Here is a 15095-nt window from a genome sequence, read left to right on the forward strand (position 1 = left end):
ACTGTTCTGTAGGTCATTAAACTTTAATATGCAATACCATTTTGATTCCATCCTCACTGAGCCATATTACATGAAATATCCCACGCTAACTTCTTCACTGCAGACTCAAATACTACATCATCTTATAAACACCCCTCACACTTCACACAAAGTTTACTTGTTTGTGTTGTCGCTTGTACTTTCACTTGTATGTCTTGCAGTTGTTTCTTATGTTTGTTGCATATAATAAAGAAAAAAAGAAGAAGAGGTAACATCTTTCTGCAGTTGAAAAGGGAGATAATGCTTTACCGTTAAAGTGGCTACTCTTTAATGTTTGCCAACTTCAGTGGAAAAAACTATGGCTGGACGAGTATGGAAGAGTATTCCCTTATGTTGTTGTGTCTTTGTGGGCATAACATTATAGCCACATAATGTATGATTTGACCACTGCTTCTAATACTGCCCCATGCACAATCTATAAGCAGTGTTTGACTCATCAACAATAAGAGCTACAGTATAGGCCATGTCTCATCTCCTCAATTACAAAATAACCACAGAGGGGGAGTGTCTTACCCTATAAAACAACAGCATGCACTTCAGGCTGGATTTGAAGTGGTGACCCCATGGTTCAAGGGCTTACACTCACGAATAAAAAATCATTGTGGTGCTGCATTGTTCAATACTGAAAATACACTCTGTCTGGTATCTGCTTAACAGTTATCTGAGTGACCTTGCTAAAAGGGAAAAAGGCAACATAATGTTAACAGTTTGATAAGTTTGTCCTGAACTTTACTTTTACAAGAACAACAGGTCACTACATTCCAAAGCAAGGAGATAAGCAGGATAAGTGTGAAGACTATGTGACCTAAAACAAAATACTGTACAGCCATGTCATACATTTACAGCATGACATGTTCATCCACGAATCATAAAGAAAGAACTATACCAAAGTGTTCTTGTTAAGCCTAGTGCTGTTGAGTCCATTTTTCTCCTTTTGCTCAGTGTGGTGCATGGTGTGGGTGACATTCACTGATCTCGTGAAAAGGGCTGTTTGTGTTAATTGGCCAATTATTGGAGGTGATTTCACCTATAGCCTAACTGTTGATGATCTGTTCCACCGACAAAACTATTTCTACTACATGAGATGTTTGAAGGTGAAAGCTGTCTAGGTGCCTTTGTGTATTTTTTTTCCTCCCACATACCTTCCAATGTAACTTCTTTCCCGGCTCGTTTGAGCGTCTGCACAGCTTCATCGTGCGTTGCGTCCCTCAGGTTCACGCCATTTACGGACAGGATCGCGTCCCCCACGTACAGCGCCTGGGTCTGGTCCGCCGCGAGACCTTTGAATATCTTACTAATAAGTATAGGCATCTTGTTCTCCTTGCCCCCCTTGATGCTGATCCCCAGACCCCCAATCTCCTGCTTGGTCACCTTAACGGAGCGCTTCCTGTTGGCGATGGCCTCGGGCACTCTCTCCGGTAGGTCAGTGAAAACCGAGCGCACGCTCTGGGGCGCGTTGTTGGAATTTGCATTATTGTTATCCAGGTATAGCCCATGGTTGACGCCGTTAGAGTTCAAGCTGTCGCTCTCCTCGCAACTGAGCGTGAGTGTTTCCTCGTTCAGGTTCACAAAAACTCTATGCCACTGTTCGCGCACCAAAACTTCTAGAAAACCACATTTTGGCACCGCACAAGTTCCAGTCCCCATTATAAGCGCCATCTTTGCAGCATTTCTCGCATAATACAAAATCGCACGTGAATGAATTCCTTGCTGTTTCCTCCTCCCACGTCGGCACGCCACACGGACTTTGCCCTGAAGTGAAGTTTTCTGCGGGAGATGTCAGATGTCCCGCAACTACTCCAGCTCACTTTCCGCTCCGCCCGCTATAGACAGATACTATCCGATGGGTGGAGTTAGCCCTGAGGTCCGATCATCCCAATGAACCTGTGCGCAAAAAAAACAATTACACCGTGGCCCCAGAAACTCATTGCAAAAAGGGGAGGGAAAGAACAAACAAAGGTCCAAAAAATACGCATTGGACGAAATTATTTCAAGTCGACATATACACCAGGAGTATCCCTTTGTCTAGTTATTCCACATGTTCCCAAACAATCTGAGACCACAAATAACAAGCTCAGGTTTCCTGCCGGTGTCCAGTAATGATGCCATTGAAGGCGTAGTGCCGCGTGGTCGCTGTAGAAGTCCGTGTTCCGATGCGCACGCACAGGAATGCGCCTGTGCCGGTTTGTGCCTCAAAGCAAAAGAGAGCGAGCAGGCGTTTTGTAGATGAGCCACGACCCATTCTCTGTGGGTTTTTTTCTTCACTCTATCACTGTCATTATTATTCCAAAGAACACTTCCACACAGATATGATTCTGCGCATTTCGAGTGAACTCCGGGCCACGAGGGAAAAGATATGCACTTAGCATGTCTGTGGACTCAAAGACCAAAATAAAGTATTCGCAGTGGCGTCTGCATTTTGTGAGTGTTTAAATTACAGGAGATCAAGAGTCTTGTGTCCCATGTGAGAACAGTGATTAAGCCGACTCTCTCCACGTCACTTGCGACGTACTAATGACACCTAGTGGTAGGTTATGGCATTGAACGCATGGTCCAAAGTAATAAAGGGGGAAAACACAATGTTTTTGTTTATATTCCCTTTAGAGTCGGAACATTTACACATTCTCTAATGAGTCTTCAGTCTCAACTTGCCTGTGACATTGAGGAACGCATAGGCTATTGATCGTTATGCTTTTAAAATAGGCAACAATTAGATGTAGCTAGAATGGAAAGTATTACTTTATCTATTTTTAGACATAGAAATATGTTTAGTTTAGGAGTAGAATGTAGGGAATGTGTTTCATTTCCCACTTTCATATGCAAATGAGAAATCAGACAGACCGATGTTCTTTGTTGTGATAATGACCTTGATGAATAAACAGGTGCACAGAAAAAAGCCGGTTGTGGTTGGTGATAGAGGAATCTAATTAATTACATTTTTATGATCCGCAACATAATTTAATTGGCATTATATAGAAGTTAAAATGTATTTAAAGCACAGGCCAATTTGAAACCAATGTCCAATGATGGATTTACATTTTAGTTGCTGGTCAAATAGGCCTATGTTATGATTTGATGTCTAATATTGAATTATGATATGAATTTACAAAGGCTAGATCATTTTCATGGCATAGTGACTTAGCCAGAACTCCACTTGTCCACCTCGTACTAAATTGGGAGTCTTAAATCAAGATCAATGATATTACATCAGATTGACATGCAGCCACAATGTCGACAGGAAGAAGTGGCTTCAATAAAATACTTTCATGTAGTATGAAAAAAAAAAAAACTTTATTTAAATAGTTACTAAGATTTTTTTGTTGTTGAATCCTTGAGGGCAGACTCTATGAACTTAATACGCTTTTATGGCCTGCGTTTATTTACAAACACAGCAAATCTATGGTGGATCCTGTCCATAGACATAATATTACAGCTGTTTCTTGGTATGCTAATTGCTACAGCATCAAGGAGGAGGAAGGAAGGAGAATGTGAATGGAGGAGGGGCATGCATTGCATCATTTACACAGAAATGAAAGTACTTGTGTAGAGTTAGTGCAGAAAACAGCTCAACACAACAGACTCTGCAACGGTAAACTTCAATTTGTTGCTTTGTTCATAATGTGTTTGTTTTATATTTAGGCACCCTATGTTCCTTAATAGCTATATTTTTCAGTACATGTTCACTGTGAGTGTCTATAGTTGTAAATGTTTGTAGGCTGTTAGTCTTCCATTAGATTTTCATACATGTCGTCGACTGGACTAGTTTGGTTGAGATGAGGATGTTTTGATATTATCTTCACAAGTTGTTTCTCACCCTTGCCGGAGTTTAAATAGACTTCCAGATTGGGTGTTTTCCAATCCTACATTTTAAGAGCATGAAGAAGCTTCTGAAGATTGAAAATAATCGTCCTCAGCTGAACCCACTCAGTCCAGTCAACAAGAATATAGATTTTAAACGAAAGATTGAGTGTTATGTTTGTTTCACAGACATGGCCACAGCCAGCAGTTCCTTATGTGTGGAACAGTTTGAGTGTCCCATTTGTGCTGAACTGTTCAAAAATCCAGTTACTCTTCCATGCGGACACAACTTCTGTGATGCTTGTATCAAACGGCACTGGAGTTACAATAAGCAGCAACAATGCCCACTCTGCAAACAAGAGATCGACACGTCCCTCAAACTCTGTGTTAACACCTTGTTCAGGGATATTGTGGACAGCTACAAACAAGATCAAGTTTCTGGAGAAAGTGAAAGGCCAATCAGTCCTGAGGATGTGCCGTGTGACTGCTGCCTTCACACTCAGCGCAGGGCGGCCAAAACCTGTCTGGTGTGTTTGACGTCGTACTGTAAGGCACACCTGGAACCTCATCTCAAAGTGGCCACTTTGAAGACACACAAACTCACTGACGCCGTGCCAAAACTGGAGGAAAAAATCTGCACCAAACACAACAGGATTTTAGAAGAGAGCAGCAGCAGTGACAAGAAGCCTGTCTGTGTGTTATGTGCCTGTGAGATTCAGGGCCAATCAGACGACGCGAAAACTCACAAAGAGAAACAATATGAAGATAATTATATAACGATAAAAAATCCAAAAAGAAAAAAGAAAACCAAGCGCAACTATTTAGCACCAAAGATGAAGATGACAGAAGAAGAGACTGAGGGTTTAGAAAATGAGACTGAAGGCTCAGAAAACGTTCACATTTGGCACAACTACAATCTTTACTCTTTTTCACCCCTCCCTCTGCAATGTGGCTTCTCCTCTGGCAAAGTCTACTATGATGTTCCCATTGTGACAAACAGTGAGTGGGAACTGGGAGTCGTCAATGAAAAACTGCGTGGAAATAGAGTCTTTAGTACAAAACCATTTGGTAGATGGGTCATAAGGTATAATCGTCAACTAGAATGCTCAGCAGGATGTCCCATCAACAAAATCAAATTCCCTGACCGAATTTTAGTGTGTGTCGATTATAAGCAAGGTCTCATGTTCTTGGTTCATCCTTTCGATAGGATGGTTTTGTTCTGTTTCACAAACTGTAGATTTAAAGGGAAACTCTTTCTGTTTTCTCATCATAATACAAGAGGACCCTTTGTCAACTACATACAAAACTTCACATCACGGGACATTGTATTACTATTATTATTCATGCTATTCTTATGTTTAGCTTGTTTTATGCCAGTCACTCATTAAAGAAGCATTCACTGCTGCTTACCTGTCATGTTACAACATCCATCCGCTGGTGCGCTGCCTCAGTACAAGATAGTGTTTGTTATTGTAATGTTTTGGTGTAAAAATGTTAAGATTTTGGTTCATATACTGTGCTTTGGTTTGATGATAGAGTGAACTATACATTTAGTGAAATAACTTTGATTTAATTATAGTGTGTGGCCAACTGTTAGTCGAGCTGACCCTTCTCACCCACAAGCTGTTTGACCCTCTCCCCTCAGGCAGGAAGCTATGGTTCATCCAGACCAGAAAGTCCTCCATGAACTGCCCCAAGCTTACGCATTTTAATTCCAGATAACAAAACACAGCATGGTTAAAATCTGGCACCCTCACCAGAGGATAAAGATGAGAACGAGGGCTTAGAAAATGTTTATAGCCTATTTGGCACAACAACTTAGAGCCTACACTTTTTCACCCCTCCCTCTGTGTCTTCTCAGCTGGCAGAGTCTATTATGACATTCCCATTGAGAGTGATTGTTGCTGCAGGACCTGAGAGTTATCAGTGAGAGAATTAGTGGAAAAGAGGTTATGAGTACAAACACAAAAGGTGGATTTTATAATAATTTTATGAAATGTCCAGAAGGGTGTGTCTTCAACAACATTAAGATTCCTGACAGAGTTTTGTTGTGTGTATGAACAAGGTCTCATGCTAGTATGCTATCTTTTAATGGGATTACAGTGTTTCTCTTTCTTTTCATAGAGGTTCTTCTGTAAACCCCTGTGCAATGAAAGTAATTTGTTATTTTTCTAACTGGACTGTTTTAATACGAGTATCTGTGATACTCAATGACATTCTTCTATGATCTTATCCATGTCCTCCATGATCAGTTATTGAAAATGAGCCACAAACAAACAAACCAATAACTTGTATAATATACTGTACATTTATGTAAATCACTGGGACTGTGTTTGTTCTTTGTTTCTTTTTTTCATATGCAATAAATTGGATGTTCAAATCAGAGTAATAATTTTTACATATTCATTTCTTTTTGTTCTAAATTCTGTCCCATGTGGCTCTCAAGATGTGGGCACCACACTCTCTGATGAGCTCAACTTTCCACTGAAGCTATTTTTGGAAGCAGTAACTATTCCCCAGGGAATAAAATGGTTTATTAAGTGACCTCCTATAGGGCCCTTCAGACTGAGGGCAGAGGTTCGGTTGTGAATAGAAAAGTATGTGATGTGAGCTGTGCCGTGGCACTTTGTTGCACATTGGCCACTGGCTGGTAAAATAAAAACCTAACCTTGTTTTTCAACTATCCACAAAACCAGAACCATGTAAATTGTTAAATCGAACAGGCCAAAGTGGCTAGTGAGAGTTAAATAGTTACAAGCTAATTTAGACATGTACCAATGTTTGGATTTCTGGCAGTTTTTTTGCTGAAAGAGAAAAAACAAAAGAAATGCCCCAAAACATTTTTATTAAAATGAATCTGTGTTTCCCCCATGTCAAACTGGGTAATATTGAACAGATTCACAAAAAAGTAAATCCACAACATTAAATGTTTTACAACATAAAACATTTGGGGTGCAATTTTTAATCAACAGTTTTACAAAAGATGTGCAAGAATTAATTGCGAGTAATATTTACATCATTGCTCTTTACATTTCAGTTTTACATTGTGCATGTTAATGCACACTCCAGCAAACTATACAGCAAGTATTTACAAAACCTTTGTCACTTCTAAAGCATGCCTAAAGTACTTTACATTCTCAGACATGTAATTAACACACCAATATGACGTGTTTAACACGGGGAGTACAGTTACAAACACATGTTAGAAATGACACCACGTCACAACAAAGACCCACTTTCATGATCCAAGCCCTGTGTCTGACCAGGTCAGACAACACAGACCAGGTATGTCAAAAATTTCTCTCTAAGCTGGAAAATTTCCAACATGATCCTTTGGTTCAGAGAGAGTTCTCCTTAGTCTTTTGTTTATTCCAAAGCTAAAATTCCCACTTCCTCGTCTCTTTTGCAGTTCATTAGTGAAGTGCTGTGATTTGGGTTAGTTAGTGATATTGTTTGACAAAAGTATGTAAAACAAATCTATGCTCCCAAAAGAAACAAATGTGGTAAAATTCATTTCAACGGATTATTTATGAATTTGTGACGGTCTGATTATGTGGAAACCATCTCACTGGCCTGTAAAAAACAAGCATACAAGCTAAAATAAAGTGAAATGTACAGTCGACTGTTTAACTATAGAACAAGTGTGTTCCACTCTGCATTGTCTCTGGGGCAGTGGTTGTGGCAGACACAAGTCAGGATGACCATGACTGGCCTCCTGCTGGTTTTACCGTTGGCACATTGGAAGTCCAATAGGGCGGTCCTGGTCCTATGGGGCGTGCAGCAACGGCCATCAGTGCAGGTTCCACAGTAGCGGGGCTTAAAGGACTGCACACTAGAGCAGTTCTTATAGGACAAGTGGAGGGGAGTGTCACTGCGCACCATCCGCTGGCACTTACTGCCTCTCTGAAAGACAGAAAGTGGGATTATAGCACATGTTTGGAGATTACTCCTGTTTAGACAGGTCTGAACTAGAATCTTGTATCACCTTTGGTGTTAGAGGTGCCACTGCTGTATGAGACTCATTCTCACATGGCCGGACCATGCACAGGCGGCTTTGCCTCACCATCTCACACTTGCTGTTTTTGTTGGTTACTCGAGTGGACAGTCCCACCCCACAGGTTCGAGAGCAGGCTCCCCACTCTGTGCTCTGTTCAATGCAGTTCAGACTTGGATCCCAGCCCTCAAATCTCACAGATTCCTCCTGACGGTAAGCTGTAAAAGAACAAGCTTATGTATTACATTACAAAGATCACATGTGTTTTCATTTATGTTGATACATTTCTTTTCTATAACTTTGTTCCTCTCCCTTCAGTAAAGAAGTCAGAGGAGTGTATCTAACCTCAACGTTTAGTGTCCCACACTTTGGTGATATATTTGTCCAAGGGACTTTTTCTCTTACCAGCCATGGCAAAGCCTCCCAGAGCACTGGCTTCAGATGGGGGCTCGCACACCCACTTCTCACAGCACTCTCCTGGGATGTGTACCCGTCTGGGCATGGGGCAGTCTGGTCCAGGCAGCATCACATCCACATTACACTGTGGCACACAGCCAATCTGACCGTCCCGACAAATGCACTGGTATTTACAGCTGGGGAAGAAGATCTGACCATTCTGATACACTACCCCATCCAGAAGGCACACCTGCCCTGCGTGAGCTGCAGAGAAAAGCAGTGATCAACAAGACCACTCCAAAAAGAAAGAAATGTGCTGCACATGCAGGTTCTCACCAGTGCAGACGCCTGTCTTTTTGTCAGCTGTGTAGTCACAGTGAAGACCTTTGTGCGTGTCACAGGGGTGGAGGTCAGAGCATAGCTGTCCTTTCTGCCGCGCACACACCAGGCAGCATGCGCAGTCGTCCAAAATCAGCTGCACCCCAGCGGCGCACATGGGAGGCTCCTTAGGGCACGGGCATGTCCGTGGGCACACCTGGGACCATGCCACAGTGCACATCTGAATGGAGAATAGAAGAACTCTTAGTATTTAAGTAACAGAAAAACTTTTATAATTAATGTAATTCCTTTGAGGATATATTTCAACTCCTATTTGATCACACTGTTTGGATTTTGTATTGCCAATTTAAATGCACACAGTAAGTTCATCAAAATATTATTAAATACATTTTTTTAGATACAACTTTAAAGTGAATGTTCTCTCTAGAATTTGAAACACATAATAAAAGCAGTACATACCTGCGCCCAAAATAAAATGAGAAAAACAGCTTGTCCTGACATCGCCGTCAAAAACAAATAAAAACTATTTTGTCACTGGAAAAAGTTAAGTTTTTGCACTTTCCTTGGTTCAGAGTTGGCCCTCTTCGTCTCGTCTGTGTTAGACTGAAGCAGCGGGTTGAGTCTCTGTCAGTGTGGCCGAAGGCGCCGGACCACCCTGCCTTAAATAGAGGAGTGGTCTGTGGGGCACTATGACGACAAATGGGAAGGAATGCAGGGAAGCACACAAAAGTTGAAAGTTGAGAGATTTTGTGGATTTTGGATAAAGATGGAACATAAAGATGGAAGTCTGTCTTTTCTTTAACTATATAATTACAATGTGGTCAATAGTTAGGCATACTGTATGTAATGATTCACTGTATTTTGAGTGGCCTTTTCACAGGGATTACTGCAGAAGTCAGAATAATGGTCAGTTATTTCTGTATTTAGGCATGATTTTACATTTAATACTATCTTTGTGACACACGCCTCTTCCTTAATCCAAAACTTGGATGTTGGAATCTGACCCTTTCTGGCTTCACTTTTCTGCCACACATTGATAGTTTAAAACAGCTTCAAATCAACAGCACAGTAAGAAGGGGTGCACTGTATTTAACAAATGACTATTCAGCAGTTATCTTATCCCATATGGCTGCGGTTCATAAACCTCAGGACTGACTGAGTGCTGACCTGTGACCTGTCTTCCCCCATTCCCTGCCTTAAAGGTCACAAAGAAAAAATCTTTAATTCCCCTGGGTGAAATCAGTGCTTCCTGAAATAGCTACAAAGTGGAAAATGTGAATCATTGGGACCTGAAACTCCATGGGAGACTGACAGCAATCACAACGTGTGGTGAGAAACAAGATTTAGGGGAGAGATTTAATCAATGGCTCAATAAAGGGATTATTGTGGTTACATTTTATTTCTATATAATATAAAAATATATTTAAAAAAAAATCTGTTGCACATAGCTAGAATAAAATATTTTTTTTAATACATGTTTTTATTGTTAAAAAATACGTATCAAAAAGAAGACCAAACAAACATGTGCTTGCTGTGAGTGGCTCTCCTCTTCCTAGATCACACTGTAACTTTACTGGGAGCAGGTAGTCTTCAGCTCGTCTCCATGGAGATGTCACTAAAGGCAGCCATATGGGATTTAAATAGGTTAGGTCCTCATCCAAATCCATTTTTTACACCCACTGCAAAAATAGTATTGTCTGTGTCTAGCTGGTCACAAGGTGCATGTTTAGCATTGTTGGCAACAGTAGAATCCGTACACAGTGGGCCTTTCACACAATTGAGGTCAACATGTTTCCACAACATTCCCCCCATCACAAAAAGCTTCCTAAAACATTATGAAGCAGATCAAATGTCAAATAAAAAAGTGATAAAAATGTATTTGTGATAAATGCCTGTGCATCAGAGGAAAGCTGTTGCACAATTTTATTTTAATTATTGGTTTATTTGGTCGGGACAGTGCATGTTAATGAAAATACATGGGCTCATTTCCATCCGTCGTCCCCCATGCTCACTCTCAATCACACTCTCATTCATTCTGGCCTATTTTACATGTTTTTAGTGGTAGGGGAAACGGGAATACCTGGAGGAAACCTATGCAGAAAAGGGGACAACATGCAAACTCCACACAAAAAGGCCCCGTCCAGGTGGGAATCAAACCTGGGACCTTCTAGCTGCGAAGCATAAGAGCTAACCGCTCTGTCACCGTGCCGCCCCGATTGTCAGTCTCATAACAGCAAAGGAAGCTCTCACGCACTGATCTGAAGGTGGGTACCACATGTTGAAATTTCACTGACCGTTCAATGTGTTTGGAGCAATGGCTTATTTTTAGGTGGTCTGTTTCAAGTGTGCTATTTGCAGGTGCAGTGCACGGCTAGAGGAAAGAGGCACACTATAAAACTGAGCAATAACTACAACAACAACATTTTGTAGAGAAAGAAATCTGGTGTTGCTCTGTCAAATGGTAATGCTCACTAAGATCAGTTTTTATCATTAACTCTGAAAACATAACTGAACCCACAATGCATTGTTTGACGACATCCTTAGATACACATTTTAGAAGTGAAGCCTACATGATTCTATGGTACCCGACTACTTGTACAACAAATCTGGATGCGGTGTTATTACTAGGTGCTCTGTTTAAAATCTTAAGGGTGTTCGTCCTGGGAGACTGTCAGTGGCACTTTAAACTGTGGTTTGACACGGTCTTTTCCAAACAAAGAAAGGGAGTTTTGGTACAAACAGTGACTCAACAGTGGGATCGTCACCCTGGTACCGGATGATGTGGGTTATATGAAGTGGTTTGGGCTACACATCAGAATTACCCTTTGAGAAATTCATACAAACATATGGCACAAATTGTACCCTGAGGTCAAGAGTGTGTAGGCGGACAGGAAGTGAACAGGTCGGCTTTTGTATGGTCTGCTATTGAAGACAAGAGATATTCATTACTTGGCCAGGGGTCACCAACCTGTTGTAGCTACTCATCAAACAAAATGGAAACAATGAGTGTAATGAAAACACAACGCAACTATGCGACTTAAGTCAAGTTCACCCTGGACTGGAGAGTTAGTAACCATGGTAATGTTTCAACATAGTTAAAACAAAATTTCTATTTATACTTTATTCTTTATTATCTAATATGTTTGCATATTGTGTTCCATATGCAATTAAATGTGATAAATGAAGTGTAGCTGTTGAAAGCCTTTGGGGAACAACTTGGCGAGGGCTGGAGAGCTGGAAGGGACTGTTCAGAGGTGTATTAGACTACAAAGATGTTGTTAGCATTTGGCTTCTCCCAACATATTTCTATATCTCCAAACGGGGGTGAAGTTGGAAGCTACTACGCTCTTCCACGGGCACGTACAAAGACCAGACAGGCACGTATCAACTCGTCTAAGCTCAGGTAAGAACACATCACAGTATGGAAGAACGGTGGCCTGTTCCTTTAACATCGCGCACAGCCTCGAGCATGTTATTAAGATTTTGCTGGACAAACTACAAACTATTTCTCCCACTGTGAGTGAAACACTGTCCATGTCTAGCACTAGTAAAGAAAACAGGGCAAACTCTATGCCGTAGAAACGTGATCAAAACAGGAGGAAATGCATGGAAGGGGGCCACTACTGTACATGACATCGCCATGGGTGTCTGTCCAGTCCCTGTCCAGCCCACTGGGCATGAAACTGAAGATTACCAACCATCTGCGCAAACGTCGAGTCTACAATCTTAAAATTTAGAAATGGAAGAGCATAAAAACTTACCAAACATTAGAAGCTGTTACAGATGGTCAGCAAATATAATCTTGTCTATTTCTGGTCCCAAGCCTGAATAAAAGGTTATTGATTCAATGGAATAAAGTCAGGCGTAATTTGAGTAACACATCATCATACATAAAAAGAAAAATTATTCTATTAGTCAAAGAAATATATGATGAAATGTAATTGATCCAGCATAGTGTGACACAACCTGTGCTCTTTTGGCGCTATAAGTTTCATTACCACCTTATAATAACCACGGTCATGCTTTACACTTTGAAAGTTGAAAGTGGCCTGGTTGTTTCTTTTTAACCGTCCTGGATATGTATACTTCCCACTTGTTCCCACTTTTATTTTAATTTCCACACTGAGCAGCGGTCAGTCATCAGCTTGAACGTCTTGTGCGGTCACCGCAAATCTCTCAGCGCAGATTTATTTGCCGTATGCCATCGTACATGAGCTGCAACACCGAAGCCTTGGGTGGCACTGGAACAGTTTTGCACACCAAACACCACGCATTTTGGACTCCACTAAAAGTTGGCAAAAGTGAAGTAACGGCTCATATACCTGAACAGGACGGGATCATCAGGCGCTCCACATGCCCCCCAGTTACGGAGAGCAGCTGCAGACAGGCCGTATATGTTCCATCAATGGGTTTGTTTGAACCGCACTGTCCTGACATGTGGCAACCACTTGGAAGCAGAACCTATAGAAAAACACAGCACTGATTTATGACTTTATTTTTAGCCTTAAGAGTTTTGACCACACAGGCTAAAATTGGACAAACAAATCAAATTCAAGTACAAACACCTTATATAAGTCTTCCATCAGCCCACCTTAGTGTTTCGAAAAAACGTGCAGGGACCTCTAGGGGTACACACACACTAGATATAGAGCTCCGGCTCAGACATTTTGCTGAATGTCTCTTACCTCTTCATTCCCTTTCACACTGAGCTGTCCTGTCAAATAAAGCCCCATGGATCAACAAAGAGTGTCACAATGGCTGCACCGGTAAAAAGTGTGTATAAACAAAATGTGCTTTGTGAATTAATTATAATTTTGTGAATTAATCATTGCATTGTTTTTTATTGCAGCATTTGTAAATCACATACTGTTAGTGCTTCTCCCATTTTGTTTCTGCCAGTTTGTTTGTTTCGGAAGTTTAAGTGTTTGGTCTGAATAATGAAGATTCACGGATCCCTGTAAAGTTGTGACGTAAGTAGGAGAACACCATGGCTACACTCCTGGCATTATTTACCTATAGTAACCGTTTAAACACATCTTCCTTTGTGTCGTGTTTATATATTGTACTTAAAAGGGTAGCATGACGTACTTAGCATTAATAATAGGTACAACTGAGAATTGTTCAAATAATGTGAAACCAAAAGTTCACAAAAGATCTGTGAAACCTTGATAATCCAATGCATGGTAAATCAATTAACCTGAAACCAAATGGGGCAGATATACTGAGCCTAAATATCTCAGGTAACAAAATTAAATGTTTATTTTATTTATATTATTTAGTGGAAGGCAACAGCTACTGCAGTAGCCAGTAGATCGCCTAAAAATAAATAAGGGCGACAATAAAGAAACATTTTGTAACCAAAAAGCTTTGAATCCTGACATTTTTCTAATCACTACACTACATCATATTCAACAACAAAATGGTGAATTGCTCTGTTTCAAAATCTGACTAGGCCTATACCGGCCCAAATAATTCAAAATAGGGTTAACTCCACATTCAATCACAAGTGTCAGGTTAAGGTCAGAGGTTAAGGTTAGTGTCAGAGCGAGGTTAAGGTTATGGGTAGGGAAAGCAGACCTGTCAGAGCTTTCAGTGGAAAGACAGCTTTATGTACTCGGGACATAAGTCCCTCAAATCAGGTGCCTCAATGTGTTAGTACCCCAGTCCCTATGTTTCTCCCCACATACCTAGTAATAAGGGAGATGGGTTGGCTATGCAACCCCTTAGCCCACACAAGGCTGCCTCACGTGTTTAATGCCTCCTATAGGCCAATACCATATATTCACGCCTGCCTGACCTTTGAATGTAAAGGTCTCTGAGGTGTTCAGATGAAGCCGTGGAAACGGTGACTCTGCCCATCCATAGCTGTGCATTATATTTACTACAGCAGCATATAGCATTGACTTTTTTTGCAAGGCGATAGGCAACTTCACCTAGGAGAAAAGACAGACATGTAGCTTTTAAAAGGGCACACAGGGCACTTTAAGGGTTACAATTTACAACATTTTATTGTTTGTTGTTTACCCTGTCAGCACCTGAATGCCATCGCCATAAAACAAGAAGACTATAGAGGAGACCGGAGGGTCAGTAGGTCTAAATGCATGACCCTGGCTGTGTTGGGACAGCTTGACTTAAGTTTAATGAATCATTTCTTTAAGGAAACTACAACTTTCTGTGTGCTGGAATAGATTCCTTTAGGTTTGTTTGTTTGATTTTTTTTTTTTTTTACAACTTTTTTTTGTTGCTCTATCGACAATTTATCTTGATGTAAAAAAAAAAAAAAAATTGGCATGCACTAAATTGGGCTACCAGACGCCAATATCTCATTATTCGGGTGAAGGCAAGAATCAGATTAAACAAAAATATGAAAATACTGAATAAAAGGCCATATTTAGTGAAATGATGTCAAATTAGCAATGATGAACCGACACGTTTTATAGACGTGTGCGAATTACGCATTTTCACAGCGATGTTCATTTAGACTTAAAAAATAATAATAACACACATAGTGTGTGAAAACCTTTACCTA

The 15095-nt window shown here is 40.8% G+C and overlaps 2 protein-coding genes across 2 annotated transcripts in view; both read right to left on the reverse strand.

Moving 5' to 3' along the window:
* sntb1 (syntrophin, basic 1) overlaps window positions 1-2308 on the reverse strand; it is a 43087-nt gene extending 40779 nt beyond the window's left edge. The window contains exon 1 of the mRNA XM_079561228.1: window positions 1182-2308. Coding sequence (XP_079417354.1) covers window positions 1182-1698 — 517 coding nt within the window. The 5' untranslated portion in view covers window positions 1699-2308. The remainder of the gene's footprint in view (window positions 1-1181) is intronic.
* Window positions 2309-7400: 5092 nt separating this feature from the next.
* Window positions 7401-9183, reverse strand: LOC306966435 (CCN family member 3-like). Its single transcript, XM_079561200.1, has 5 exons — window positions 9026-9183; window positions 8564-8786; window positions 8237-8491; window positions 7823-8049; window positions 7401-7740 (listed from the first exon to the last, which is right to left on the reverse strand). Exons 1-5 carry the CDS (start codon window positions 9065-9067, stop codon window positions 7468-7470), a joined length of 1020 nt encoding a protein of 339 aa, XP_079417326.1. The 5' UTR covers window positions 9068-9183; the 3' UTR covers window positions 7401-7467.
* Window positions 9184-15095: the final 5912 nt, after the last annotated feature.

Source organism: Gobius niger (assembly GCF_951799975.1).
Source record: "Gobius niger genome assembly, chromosome: 8".
NCBI lineage: Eukaryota > Metazoa > Chordata > Actinopteri > Gobiiformes > Gobiidae > Gobius > Gobius niger.